At 34.4% G+C, this 15,868-nt stretch overlaps 1 protein-coding gene across 1 annotated transcript in view; it reads left to right on the top strand.

Moving 5' to 3' along the window:
• The window catches only part of LOC132553396 (photoreceptor-specific nuclear receptor-like), a 31,038-nt gene extending 18,676 nt beyond the window's left edge, over nucleotides 1-12,362 (top strand). The window contains exons 2-8 of the mRNA XM_060217642.1: nucleotides 7,060-7,327; nucleotides 9,068-9,171; nucleotides 9,797-9,997; nucleotides 10,789-10,988; nucleotides 11,462-11,702; nucleotides 11,903-12,008; nucleotides 12,230-12,362. Coding sequence (XP_060073625.1) covers nucleotides 7,060-7,327; nucleotides 9,068-9,171; nucleotides 9,797-9,997; nucleotides 10,789-10,988; nucleotides 11,462-11,702; nucleotides 11,903-12,008; nucleotides 12,230-12,362 — 1,253 coding nt within the window. The remainder of the gene's footprint in view (nucleotides 1-7,059; nucleotides 7,328-9,067; nucleotides 9,172-9,796; nucleotides 9,998-10,788; nucleotides 10,989-11,461; nucleotides 11,703-11,902; nucleotides 12,009-12,229) is intronic.
• The last annotated feature ends 3,506 nt before the right edge of the window (nucleotides 12,363-15,868 follow it).

Raw genomic sequence — 15,868 nt, forward strand, 5'->3', positions numbered from 1 at the left:
TGTAATCCACTCACCATCTATAAACCAAATTGAAAATGGTCTTAATAAACTCCAAAGTTATTGCAAATTTATATCGCATTAAAGAAATATGTCGACAATCGTTACAATATCTGACGACCTCGGCCTGTGTAATATATGACACGCCTGCGCTGGCTATTTCACACTGATTCTTCTTTATCTTCATATTCCCACCAGTACATTTTTTCACCTCTGTTTTTAGATTTTTCTCAGTCACCTCTTAGGCTTCAAAATTGAGATCACTGACGAGTCCTAGAATGATGAAAAAGTTGTATGATATAGCATCACTGACAAGTTCTAGAAGGATGAAACAGTTGTATGATGTAGCATCACTGACGAGTCCTAGAAGGATGAAACAGTTGTATGACGCAGTTTAATTTATGACTTGGTTCTACTGTATCTATCTCTTATTAGTATGAAAATGTGATATTCACTGGTGTGTCGTTCTACAATCTTTAATAATCTATTTATTCCCAGGCGCACTGGTTTGTTTCCTTGCTGTCAACGTTAGTCGTCCGCTATGTTCCTCTGGTGTTAATTAGCGGTGAAAATTGTATGAACATAACATGTCCCAAACAAGCATTGAAAATGATATTAGAGGATCATAACATGTATTTTGTATCCTTCATCTTGGTATTTTTCATATAAAGACTGCGCACACAAGTCAGAAAACGTTTGTCTCGATAAACTAAAGCAGTAGTTAATTTGCATGATCATATGACGCAATCGGTAACTTTTAGCTATCTCACCAGAATTTTTATCACGGTTCCTAGTTTAATTAATGTATACATGTCAAACACCTATTAACTCCAGACAGCTGCCTCGGACTGTAAATTCAGAACACAGAGTTTAAATTTAGAAATCAACATCAAATATTCAAAAGATTTGTTTAGAAAACAAAACGATCAACCAATGAATGGATAAGAAATCATTTATTTCAGACCTACACCGGATATAAATGTCGCCGTGATGTTTTCAGGCACGCACAGGATGTTTCATGGCATCGTTAAACTGATCTCCAAACTTTGGCAACCATTTCACTCCGATCTTTGTCTTCAATCTTTGAATCAAACGATCCCATCCGATACCGGAATTCGTGGCAGTAAATGACAGACGATAGATTCAGAACGGAATCACGACACGACACAACATCCACTTTGATTGTCGTAAATATTAATGAATGTCTGATCGAATGGTCTGTTTTAAGATAAGATTTTTTTTTCTTTTTTCTTTTATTGTAGAGCGAAGCTAATAAAGCATGAGAAAGTTCCTCCGGTATATTGTAATATAAATACATATGTGATAGACTAAAGGGGACCACAGTAGCAATACCGCCATGTATGGATCCTTCCAAATATTGCACATGGAAGTTTTGTATAAGGTTGCAGTTTGGAAGATATCCCGAATGTTTCAACCATTTTCTCTTTATGTTAAAATATTTTGTTTTATTTCCGGCTTATTGTGAAATACTGTAACGCCTCATCCGATTGAACAGCATAGGCATAGATATTGTACCTGTACTTTCCGTGACATAAATGAAAAGGATATCATAACATGCTCCGTTTTGTACTTTTACGTGTATTTTGTGTGGTGAATGAAATATTCATGAACATTGATAATACCATAAGTTCATTGTTCACTCAGTTATAACACTCTTAATTCCACAATGATTAGCCGTGTCTATTTCCACAATGATTAATCGCCACGCACTAGGACATCGTGATTAGCAGTGACATGGTAGCGAAATCGTCACCACTAGCGTCATCAACTACAAATTAACACTCAAATTTCACCGGTTACAGATGAATAGATTTCAATCAGAGAATTTAATCGCCAAATAAACTGCCTGTAGCCCTGTAATATAGCGGTGATAGCTACAGTCAGCTTCATAGCGAAGGATATGAAAACTGACTTTTAATGGCGTTTTTAAAAAACATTAACAAAAAAAAAAGACGATGATGTAGAATACCATCGGTATCATTTGATATTAGAAAATATAAAGGTAAGTGAAGCCATTAAACGGACACTGATGTCGAAGTTTTAGTGTGTGACATTCCCCTGTCTTGCAGGATATCTTCTATACAGGCGTGGTGTGATCAGCCCAGAGGGGTTGATCCCGGGCTGGAGGTGAGCCACAAACGTGATGCAGGTGGTATCGAGTCACGCTTCATTGGCGAAGCAGAGAGGCCAGCGGCTAAAGAGAAAGATACAAACATTAATTATCTGTTCATGCGGAAAAGTGAATCAACTCAAATGAGATGTCGGATACAAAACTGATACGATGCTGTTCAGTTGATCACGTTCTCCGTGATCAATTCCATGCGTTACTTGTTAATGTCATTCATAAATCTTATTAACAGGGAGACAAAATGCCTATCGAAATTTGATCTGTTAAAAAATGTCCAATATTACAGATAGATATCCATTGTAATTGTTTTAATTTTCATAATCAACGCTTTCTAAGTCTGTATAATGCCGATTTTATCTGCATTAAACATTCGATCTCGACTTCATAACATCAGTACTACTATTGACGTATGTATTGCTGGGTGGTATGATCTGCTGGTCAAATCTGATATCAAATTGTAAAACTCATTAGCAAACTAAACGTATTGTACTTTGATGTAATTATATATTTCCGTAATATATATATAATTATACCCGTCATAACGTTAGAATTTAAAATAAAATTTGGTGTCAGTTAACATCGCTCTCATACCGATATTGTTCGTCCATTTCATATTAATAGTAAAAAAATAAAAATAAATAAATAGCGAATAATTGTAATAACATTTTTATATTCCGTTTTGTTATTAGAGAGATTATACAAAAGACAAAGAAGGTATTAACAAATTTCAATAGAAATTAATGTAACAAGGTCACGGAAATAATGGAGCCTAAAATAATTCAGTAACAAAGTAAAAAAGACACCGACAAAAGGAAACAAAAATATTGTATATCGTACCGACAAAAGGGAAGCAAAGGAAACAAATATCACATCAACAAGAGAGAGCAAAAATAAAGAAATATTATACCGACAAAAGGTGACAAAACACAAAATATAACACTGGCAAAAGGTAACAAAACACAAAATATAACACCGACAAAAGGTAACAAAACACAAAATATAACACCGACAAAAGGTAACAAAACACAAAATATAACACTGGCAAAAGGTAACAAAACACAAAATATAACACCGACAAAAGGTAACAAAACACAAAATATAACACTGACAAAAGGTGACAAAACACAAAATATAACACCGACAAAAGGTAACAAAACACAAAATATAACACTGGCAAAAGGTAACACAACACAAAATATAACACCGACAAAAGGTAACAAAACACAAAATATAACACCGACAAAAGGTAACACAACACAAAATATAACACCGACAAAAGGTAACAAAACACAAAATATAACACCGACAAAAGGTAACAAAACACAAAATATAACACCGACAAAAGGTAACAAAACACAAAATATAACACTGGCAAAAGGTAACAAAACACAAAATATAACACCGACAAAAGGTAACAAAACACAAAATATAACACCGACAAAAGGTAACAAAACACAAAATATAACACCGACAAAAGGTAACAAAACACAAAATATAACACTGGCAAAAGGTAACACAAAAACAAAATTATCATTCTGACGAAAAGGTAGCAAAGTTAAACATACACCGACAAAAAGGTTGCAAAGTTTAAAAAATTACGGCCAAAAAGACAACAAAATGACAATATCATCTCAGAAAAGGAAACAAATTAAATATCATACTTACAAAATGTAGCAAAATATAATTAGTACTGACATCAGGTAACAAAAAAATAAATATCACTGACTAGAGGTAAGAAAGTAAAACATATATCATAGTGCAAAAGATACGTGTAAAAAAGGCAAAACATCATGTCAACGAAAGGTAGCAAAATATTTAAAAAAAAACATACTGACAAAATAGGCAACAAAGTACAGATATCCACATAATGTAGCAAAGAAATCGTTCACTGCATAAAAATAAAACGGTATTTAGATCGATCAAGTCATAAGCTTATATTATCCTTGTTATCAGCTGAGTTTCAAAACAACAGACAAAAGTTATTTAAAACCCTGACGAGTACTCATAAATGTCTAAGTCCTATATGGATAAAGGTGTTAAATTGTAAAATGAAAACAAACAATAAAACATCCATTAATATTGAAAACAAAAATGGACCCCATGAATTACAGGGAGAATCAAGCTGGGAAGTGATGTGGTGAAAAAATATAGCAATATTCATGTTTATTTTTTAACCTTTTGGTTACGGGAACCTAAAACGCCGTTTCAGCTGATGGAGTTTTTCACTTTGGCAACACAAATTCAGACCTAGTCTGCTGTCACGCCATCCGAATAGCAAGTCAGGCTGACTTCCAAAGCTTTCGACATCCGTACCTTATTCGGATTGGATCTACATCCTCACATACCCGTTGAACCCAGCAATTGTGACTTTGGTTTGCTAATGTATGTCTCCTGATCAAACGTTATGCGATCACGCGCTTCCAGATTCAACCGCACAAATCAGAAAAATTAATTATTTATAGCCTAATTATGGTAATGAAGCACGGTCTTTGAAAACACTCCTTTGCTTCATCATAAACCAAGAAAATTCAGATTAATTGTTTAACTATTAAGATATGCCGTCCATATGTGTCCGATTCACGAAAACAAAATGAAATTGCATATTCTCATTTATCCGTTCGTTCCAGTTTTGTTATTAAACATATAGTGTATTTTCCAATTCCAGTAAAGTAAATTGGAGATTCTTATTATCATGACTGGATCATATCTTGAAATCAGGTTCTTTGATACCAGGTCCTTGGTTTTTGTCGTCTTATTATGAGAACTTGCTATTCTAAGATACAAGAAACGCTTATTCTGATGTATGTTGTTAAAAATGAAACCAACGTACTCTGCAAACTCCACATTACAAAAGGGCAATAAGGTATGAACATAAGCTGCCTTCGAATTCAACGGTGAACTAATGACCTAATAACATCTCGTTATTCACAGGTAAACAGATGACTTTATAATGCCTTCTTATTCACAGGTAAACAGATAACTTTATAATGCCTACTTATTCACAGGTAAACAGATGACTTTATAATGCCTACTTATTCACAGGTAAACAGATGACTTTATAATGCCTACTTATTCACAGGTAAACAGATGACTTTATAATGCCTACTTATTCACAGGTAAACAGATGACTTTATAATGCCTACTTATTCACAGGTAAACAGATGACTTTATAATGCCTACTTATTCACAGGTAAACAGATGACTTTATAATGCCTACTTATTCACAGGTAAACAGATGACTTTATAATGCCTACTTATTCACAGGTAAACAGATGACTTTATACTACATACTTATTCACAGGTAAACAGATGACTTTATAATACATACTTATTCACAGGTAAACAGATGACTTTATAATACCTACTTATTCACAGGTAAACAGATGTATACCCACTGGCTCACACAAACGCATTCGATAGGACCTACGGTTATTGTTATTTTATTTAACAATGTCATTGAGAATTAAAAACTTGAAGTGATTTGAAGCAGTGGTACATGCTAGTGAGATAAAACTTCTATGTAACGTTATTTTCAAGTTCGAAATAAAATAATGATTTTGGTTCATTGGATTACTTTGATATTCTGCGCAAGTATTCTTTATTCTATGTAAAATTATTGAACGTAATCGTGGATTTTCTACAGCTTTCCAACTAAATTTCTTCACTTTAATACGTATATATATATGTGTGTGTTGTATGAGAGTACCCGTTATGTACATTCACTGATCTAAATTAGTATCAAAATGAATGGGAATTCTGCTTGCTTGCCTAGCTTTTAATGTTAATGTTTTTAAAATAAGTGTCAGAGAATTGACTTTGATTAAGATGTGGTATATGTACATGGGCTAATTACCACACAAATAATGAAATCACGGCATATAACTAAGAGCTGTGTACGGCCAGAAACTGGGAGCAGGATACTGGTGCATTTTGTCATTTCACGACCCACTCTTCAGCATTCTGTTTATCTGGTTAGAATTAAAACATGCAGGTAATTTGTCTTGTTTAAAACATCAAGCTGCTTGATTTCTTTGTTTTCGTGTACGGGAAGTACTAATAGTATTACTAGTGTAATTATTCAGCCATTAACACATGGAGAAAAAGAGATATCAGTTTATCAGTTCACGTTAAGTATGTAGGAAATATACCGGGAATATACTGGTACAATATTTAAACACAAAGCACTTGTCCTGACACTGCAGGGGTTAGTGCATCTCTGTTCGTCGTAACGACGCACCCCTAGTCAATATATACCAGTCACTCGTGTTCGTACTAGGATCTTCTCAAACACACTGAGCACTCCACTTGAAATTAGAACAAAGCAGTCTTTTTGGTCTATATTTCAAGCATTAAGAGTGGATGATACAAAAAAACATTTTCCTCAGTCTTGCGTAAACTTATTAATTAATAGAAAATCCTCATGCTCTCACAAGAAAAGACAATAATGTATATAAAAGAACAAAATATAAACGAATGATGGCTCCAGTCAATAAAAATGCGAAATAAAGATGATTGAGGATTTACAGTGTTGAACATTCTTTAAACGATATCCTTATAACAAGGTAAAATAAGGTTACAATTACAGATTACAAATTACAGATAACATTTCCCCGTCCTGCATTCAATATTAGTCTGTCCAGAACTGATCCGATAACAATGAAGGCAGTATTGAATGGTTTTATGTTATGATATAGCTGTTGCATTTGACTTAATTTACATGTACTAAGTTGGTGAGGTTTGCTGTTATCCTAAGTAGGTTGACCATTGGCCTGTATGTAACATCAGATGCGTCACAGTGTGCCTACATCACATGTAGACACTATAATAACATGATCGAAGCTGTTGTGGTTTTTAAGATCAGAAACAGATCGATGTAGTTAATATTGATGAGTTTTTTGTTTTTTGTTTGCCAGGCATGAGGTCCATGTCTCCATCACGTTCTTCGCCTACCATACTAGTATCCCATTCTCCATCCCCAACTCTCTCGGTGTCAACAAACACGCCAACAATGAACAGAAGCTGCCCTTTGAGCCCAGGAATTGGGCCTATCAAGAGGAGCTCTCCCGGGCTGGTCTGCGTTGTATGCGGAGATACGTCAAGCGGTAAACACTACGGAATTCTAGCATGCAATGGCTGCAGTGGGTTCTTCAAGAGGAGCGTCAGGCGCAAACTGATATACAGGTATATATACAGAGCAACGTTTGTATTTCCTTATTTCAGTTCTAGTTATTTCGTTCTATGCCCGGAAGTTCATACATTACATTCAAATTCAATAACAAACTAGTTTATAATAATGGCACATGCAAAAGTTAAAAGTATTATCAACTTTAAAACAGGTCAGTTTATCCTTCCTGAGATCCAGTCTACCAAAACATTAACGAGACACTCTCTTCTCCTGTCACACAGTAAATCTTATACATACATTAAAAGTTACCTGTAGCGCAAAACACAGACATTACTAAATTACAATAGTGGCAAAAACGTATAAGACTTGGTTCTAGAATGTGATATGAGCAAATGCGATTGGGCCAGTCCCTACCGAACGCCGGCCATTCCAGGTCTGAACATTTTCAAATATTTTCCCAGATGTACAAATTTAACATTAAGGGATACCAAAAATGTGTGAGATATTAAATCCAGTACATACACGTTCATTGTGCATGTTTTATGTTGGTCTCCCTTGCACGACATGTACAGTTTAAGTCAATTGACTATATCACTTTGTCTGTTGTCTTATCTTTTCGCTATTAATATACATCAGCAAGGCGGTGCTTCCATATAATACTATTTGGACAAACCCTTTCTCTACCTGAATGAAAATCAAATGATTACATTGTATTTGCTGAACCACTCTCCATGTGTTTAACTCAATATGCTTCGTCTATTGACATATACTTCCCTAAAATCAGTTTGGGGAATATTATAACGATCATTAACCATCAACAATCACGTGACATAGACCATGAACAAATCTGTATCATATCAATAATTAATTATTCACGATCACGTGACATAGACCAAGGACAAATCTGTATTGTATCAATAATTAATCATTCACGATCACGTGACATAGACCATAAACAAATCTGTATTACATCGATCATTAATTATTCACGATCACGTGACATAGACCATTAACAAATCTGTATTACATCGATCATTAATTATTCACGATCACGTGACATAAGACCATTAACAAATCTGTATTATATCCATCGTTAACTATTCACGATCACATGACGTAGATAATTGACAATTTATATCATATTGATTTGATGTAATATCGTCATTCAACAATGAAGTTTTATCCACTGTCAATCTTGTCACCAGCAGTCTCAATAAGCCAATAAAAACTCCTTGTTATCGAATGTAAAACCCCCATGTCAAAGACTGAGAAACCCCGTGTTATCGAATGTAAAACCCCCATGTCAAAGACTATGAGAAACCCCGTGTTATCGAATGTAAAACCCCCATGTCAAAGACTATGAGAAACCCCGTGTTATCGAATGTAAAACCCCCATGTCAAAGACTATGAGAAACCCCGTGTTATCGAATGTAAAACCCCCATGTCAAAGACTATGAGAAACCCCGTGTTATCGAATGTAAAACCCCCATGTCAAAGACTATGAGAAACCCCGTGTTATCGAATGTAAAACCCCCATGTCAAAGACTATGAGAAACCCCGTGTTATCGAATGTAAAACCCCCATGTCAAAGACTATGAGAAACCCCGTGTTATCGAATGTAAAACCCCCATGTCAAAGACTATGAGAAACCCCGTGTTATCGTAAAACCCCCAATGTAAAACCCCCATGTCAAAGACTATGAGAAACCCCTTGTTATCGAATGTAAAACCCCCATGTCAAAGACTATGAGAAACCCCGTGTTATCAGCAATTGACTTCACCTATTACTTTTAACAGGTGTCAAGCGGGGACAGGAATGTGTGTGGTGGACAAGGCCCATAGGAATCAGTGCCAGGCATGTCGTCTTAAGAAATGCATGAACATGGGCATGAACAAAGATGGTAGGTATAATAATACATATAGTGAACTTTCATATTAAAAAGAAAAACAACCAAGATGATAGAAAAAAAAGTTTGTTCGTATGTGTTTTGTTTTCTCAATTTTGCAACATTGAAACGATAAGTGTGATCTTTTAATACCAACATATCAATTTTTTATCATTCAAACCACACATTACATAATTTAAAACATAGTTTATCTATTCACGGAACCGGTTTTTACATAATACATAGAAATGATTTGAAACATCGAATCAGATTAAATACCATTATATCATATTGTGTTGACCAAAATACTTAAATCTTGTACTCGATTAAATGTTTTATCATACTGTTGAGCTCACTGTCCAATAAGATTGTACAAAAGACTCACAACTGATTCATACACTGAATGTAGATCATGTGATCCAGCGAAGCTAAATAATGAGATAAACTACAACATACAGCCGTTTCGTCCTTTTAGATATTGCCAGTGATGTTGAGGGAAAATCAGAATTGGTCGAAAGTAATATCCAAAATCAGAGTGGAACCTGTAATGAATCTAAAATTCAATGCATGTAATATATTTATATGTTATATATCACGGGAATATATTTAAACATCGCTGTTCTTTTTTTTTTACGTGAAGCTGTACAGAATGAACGTCAACCCCGCAACACAGCCCAGATTCGCCACGACCAACTGATAGGGGACACTGACCATCCCCTGTGTCACAACACGGCAACGGTCTCAGCCACACACCCCGCATTCAGTCCCGCAGCAAATCACAGATTCGCTTCTGGTCTGATGACGGCTGAAAACAATGCTAAAATGGAACAAGAAGATGGAGGTAAATTTTAATCTTTTAAAAAAATATTTCGACTTACATTTAACATTAGTTAGTTTTTCCTGTGATTAAGTCACTATGGACAAGAAATTGAATGATTAGTAAAAATCTATTGGAATCATACTCAGGTATCATGCATCTGTTCCGTCCTTTCTTGACCCGTCAATAATGCCATGTAACTGTGATGAAATAGGAAACTCAGAATCAGTTTAAACACTTGTCACATGTAGATAGCATAGAGACGGACACAGTAATTTGATAAACAGTTATCATGTATAGAGAGGGAGAGGGGTTAACAAGCGGCGTGATTGGATACTTAGCTGTCCTGTTTAGAAATGAAGGCAACGAGCACCATGATTTAATAAATTTCGATTCTGTGTTTCAAGGTGTGATATTTTTATAAAAAATATCATTGGGGTACCTTCTGAACCTTACTGCTATATTCATAAACAAGTAAATTTTGGCATGAAGCGTAACGAACAGTTAGCCCATAGCGATACTGAATGATAACTAACACACACACAACATATCATTCTCTTAAGCAATCTTCAATTTAAGAAAAGAGAACATTATATGGAGTGAGCGGACCCTCTAACATAATACCCTTCAGATTCAAAGAAAAAAGGTCTCGTTTGTGTTTCTGATATTTTCATCTTTTGAAGTGAACATGGTCACAAAAAGCGTGTTCCCTCCCTTTAATCAATGTTCACTGTGCTTAACATAAATTTTAACACTTTGAGTATATCATTTTTTATTATTTTGAAGGCAGCATATTGTAAACCTTGTGTTTTTAGGACACGAAGAGACCATTGACGTCACGAGTGTCGATCACGAGGCAACAGCCACTTGTCAGCAGACCACACCCTACCATGAAGCGGCCATCTTTAACCCTGGACAGGAGACAATGTATGAGTGTTCGGCCAGACTTCTTTTTATGGCAGTTCGTTGGGCACGGAATCTGCCCTCTTTCGCGAACCTCCCTTTCCGAGATCAGGTCAGTTTTTACTGATGGTAAACTTATCATAGGGAAAACGAGTTCTAACCTTAAGCTGATTTATACACATTATAATTCATACCGGCACAAAATAGTTCACACCAGATATAAACTTGCTTTTTAAATATTGTAACCTCATTATTTTATCTTATTTCATTCCTTAGCATGGAAAACGTCAAAAACGAATAATGAAAATCACACACTGCAAGCATTATCATCTTTAAACTGTAATGTTATACAAACTAACTAGAAGGCAGTTAAACCAGAAGGCTGTAATGACATACCTTGGGTTTCCATTTCGTTGTCATTGTTGTCAGCAGTGTGATGATGCATTTTGCCATCAGTACTGTTGAAGCAATAAGTGTGTACGAATGCAAAATTAGTACATGCATTGCTGTGGTGTTAATAGTGGACATAAATGACATTCCATATATCTTTTAACGATATTTTAATTCAATTTCAATTTAATATAGGTTATCCTTCTTGAGGAGGCATGGAGCGAGTTATTTCTCCTGTGTGCTATTCAGTGGTCGATGCCCATGGAAGCGTCACCATTATTGACTACCCAGGATCACATGCACAGCGCACCAACCAATGGAAAATCAGGTTTTTCTGATATTCGGATTCTTCGGGAAGTCTTTGCACGATTCAAATCAGTCCAGGTGGATCCAGCAGAATTTGCTTGTCTAAAGGCAATAGCATTGTTTAAACCTGGTATGTTGCTACTATTTTGGTTTACGAATTTATAAGACATTTGGTGAAATGATATTTTTTGTAAGTCCTCTGCCTTTAACAGACTTAAGAACTATATGTCGCACAAGCATTTGAGAATGTTCTTGTCCTTGTACTCCGTTTGTAAACGCCCGATGACATCCAGTTTTCTATGCTTACACATACTGCCATATTGGTTACAGAGACCCGAGGACTGAAAGATCCGATACAGGTGGAAAATTTACAGGATCAGGCACAGATCATGCTCGGGCAGCACATCCGGGCTCATCATCCGACACAACCAATCAGGTAAGGTTCAATTACCCACTACAACCAATCATGAAATCCTTGGACGAGATACATGCCAGTCTGATGTACAGTGGTATTGGTTACAATGAAGGACTATAAATACACAATCTCTTACAATTTGTAGTCTTAGAGATAGGCTCCAGAGAGATATCAAGTCATTTAAATATCAATAATTGAGATAAGGGATACTAATCATGTGTGTTTTCTTGCTTGGACTTCAGATTTGGTCGTTTACTCCTGATGCTGCCAGCCCTGAAGTTCGTCTTGCCTGATAAAGTGGAGAAAATATTTTTCGGACGAACAATAGGAAACACGCCGATGGAGAAACTATTATGTGACATGTTCAAAAGTTAAAATCTGCATTTTGCATGGGTAGACAGATGGATAAATACTTCAAAAAATAGATCAATTCTATTTGTTGCAAGTTAAAATGGCTACGTTCCATATAACAGCACAAATAGTACTGTACTCACAAATTTTGTTCCTACACTTAAGGCATTTTCCTAGCCTTGATAATTCCCCTTTAGCAAGAATGACGTTGTTGATGTACATATTTTCAGGTTTTGTGATAAGGTATGAAAAGTATCATCTGTTCTGATTTCATGACACATAGTATTATCCCATTTTGTTGTCGTGAAGAGCTGCAGTTGTATTTTTTCAAAGATCAGCGAACTAGTAAATACTCATTATTTCCTCCAGAATTAATATTCTAATAACAGAGAATGACAATACATTCATCGAAATAAACATCAATGATTTGCTTGTCAATCACTATGAGACTAAGTTATTTACATGTCGGAACATATGATTCAAGTTGCAGTAACATCAAGCCATTTTGATTATTTGACAATATACGGTATAGCTAACATTGCGGTAAGTGTCAATTTCAATATGACGTCATCATTCTGAAAATTGATTTTACTTCACATGGAACTCTTCAAGATCGGAGTTACATAAATCACGAAAGTTTCCTCCAATCAGAACAGGATATAATTGACTATCGTTTAAGGCGTGCACATATTCCTTGAACAATATATCACTTATGTTAATGATTTCACTCCACATTACAATCAACAATCACACGTTGAACGATTAGAGGCGTTGACCTGACTCTGATTCCTACTTCTATGCCCGAGGTTCTGCTCGATTTGGATGTCCTTATCCGTTACCACACTAAAAATAATAAATCAATTTTCCAAAAAGATTCTACAATAGCGTTGCGATACCAAAGATTTTTTACAGCGATGCTTACTCTGTGGAAAGATAATTCATAAATCTGATACTGAATCCTGTTTGACCGGAAGTAGTTATTCAGACATTTTGTTTTATATACTATATTATCTGCAGTTTTACTTCAGCAAAAAGTGGAACATATAAGGATGTATGGAAATAATGTTTGACCGTAGATAGAATATGATTGATTATAAAATAAATTCCAGTGTTTAAAACACTTTGTTGTCAATATTTGTACTTACATGTACATGTATATCAAAGTAGGGCGCAGCACCTAATATGTCGTTCTGTATATTTTTTGCTTGTGGACTACATTTAGCAACGGCGCAGTATTTAATGCCCTTAGTTTCATTTGATTCCTTTGTCAGGACAATGTACATCTCTGAAGGTTTGCAGTAGACGCATGAATCACCACAACAGGTCACAGATTTGAAATACTGCTGACTTGGTGAATCACTTTTCTTGAAACTTACCACTCAAAAGTTGTCGCTTGGTCTTCAAAAAAATAAAACAAAGCGTCTCTGTCTTCGTTACTAGAAGGAAATCTCAAAAAGTTTTCTATCAAAGAACATTATTGAAAAAAAGGGCAAATTTTGGATTAAAGCAATTTTTAAAACGTTAAAAGTTTACCGTTTATCGGTTGCTATGACGATTCGAATTTATCATATCAAATGAAACAAAAAACATTTCGATTTTCTTTTTTTCTCTTAAGTATCTAAGTATTATTGTTTTATTCTAAAAAACAATATTGCTGGAAATAAAGGATTGCCTCGACAAAGTAACTAAGAGAGTTATATCTAAGTGACGCTGAAAATAGGCGGAGTTTGATATTTCATATTACATATATTCCAACGCCTGTAGCGATAAAGGAAGTAAATAAACACAGTTTTCCTATTAAATCATCGCTATTATCTATCTTTTAAAATCATCATCAGAAAGTATAGAAATTTTGGTTTTCTGACCTTCAAATATCCTTAATTCATATTAAATGAAATTCTTTGTGAGCTGGTACATTTTCCACAATATCGACTTTATTCGAAACTTCGGCGTAAAAAGTGAGATAAATGACTAAGGAGGTATAAGGGATAAGTTAATTCTACACTGTGTGAAGGACTGGATATGTTGCTATTGATTAGGGTTTTGACCCAAATTAGTATGTTAATATGTGGGGTACATTGTTCATTCTAATGGGTTTTCCATAATGTATCAAATCAATTATACTATAACTTGTTTTAATCTTATATATATATGAACACATCTTTGGACAAAATACAATTACCGTTTACAAAGTCGAAAGAATTGTATTTGATATTCACATAATATATGTCATCAAATAAGACACACTGTTCCTTCGTTAACCTTGATCAGTAGTCTGGGACTTGGCAGCTAAGGTATAACCTGAGATGTCATTGTAGAAGTATACACTGTTTTCACAAGTATACATTGTTTACATAATATATACATTGTTGTACATTGAATTATGCCATATCCCTAATAAAATTAAAAAAAAAAAAAAGGTGTTTGTTGATAACTTTATAAGAACATGTATATTGGTATACTTCACTTCTCTCAGAGAGGAGAAATTGTTTGGAAAAGACTTCTTAACCGTTCATAACTAGATTTTAAATGTGTCATAATGCAGTGAAGAAAGTGCAAAAATAAAATATCATGTGTTTTACCTGTTGTCTCCTATACTGTGCTATATAACTGTTGTCACACGTGGGTAGTCGATCTTGTATCATTAAGCGTCAAGAACAAGTGAAGGAAGAATGTACATGTTTTTCAGTATAAAAAATAACACTATAATTATATTGTAAAAGATCACAGCCTAGTCTTTGTTCTCGGAAGAATACTTGCACAGAGTATAACAAAAAATAATTCCTCGCCGATAATTGCCCGAAAATGCTGTTATTATTTCTAACCGATACAGATTTTTTTTTAAAGTGATAAAGGCTGTATAATTTTTTTTTATTTCCTTTCTTATCTTTGAATGGTATCAATGCAAAACTATTTAAAAAATGGTTAAGTTGGGAAAAAAACATCAAACCGAAACAAACAAATAGAAACAGATATTGCTAAATACATGCAATTATATACAACAGAGGACAGAAATTATATTACATATTATTATATACAACACAGGACAGAAACTATATCACATATTATACAACAGAGGACGGAAACTATATTACATATTATACAACAGAGGACAGAAACTATATTACATATTATACAACACAGGACAGAAACTATATTACATATTATTATATACAACACAGGACAGAAACTTTATTACATATTATTATATACAACACAGGACAGAAACTATATTACATATTATTATATACAACAGAGGACAGAAACTATATAACATATTATTATATACAACACAGGACAGAAACTATATTACATATTATTATATACAACAGAGGACAGAAACTATATTACATATTATTATATACAACAGAGGACAGAAACTATATTACATATTATACAACAGAGGACAGAAACTATATAACATATTATTATATACAACACAGGACAGAAACTATATTACATATTATTATATACAACAGAGGACAGAAACTATATTACATATTATTATATACAACAGAGGACAGAAACTA

The sequence above is a fragment of the Ylistrum balloti genome, unplaced genomic scaffold (assembly GCF_031769215.1).
Source record: "Ylistrum balloti isolate Yb309-2 unplaced genomic scaffold, AGI_CSIRO_Ybal_v1 Utg370324, whole genome shotgun sequence".
Taxonomy (NCBI): Eukaryota; Metazoa; Mollusca; class Bivalvia; order Pectinida; family Pectinidae; genus Ylistrum; species Ylistrum balloti.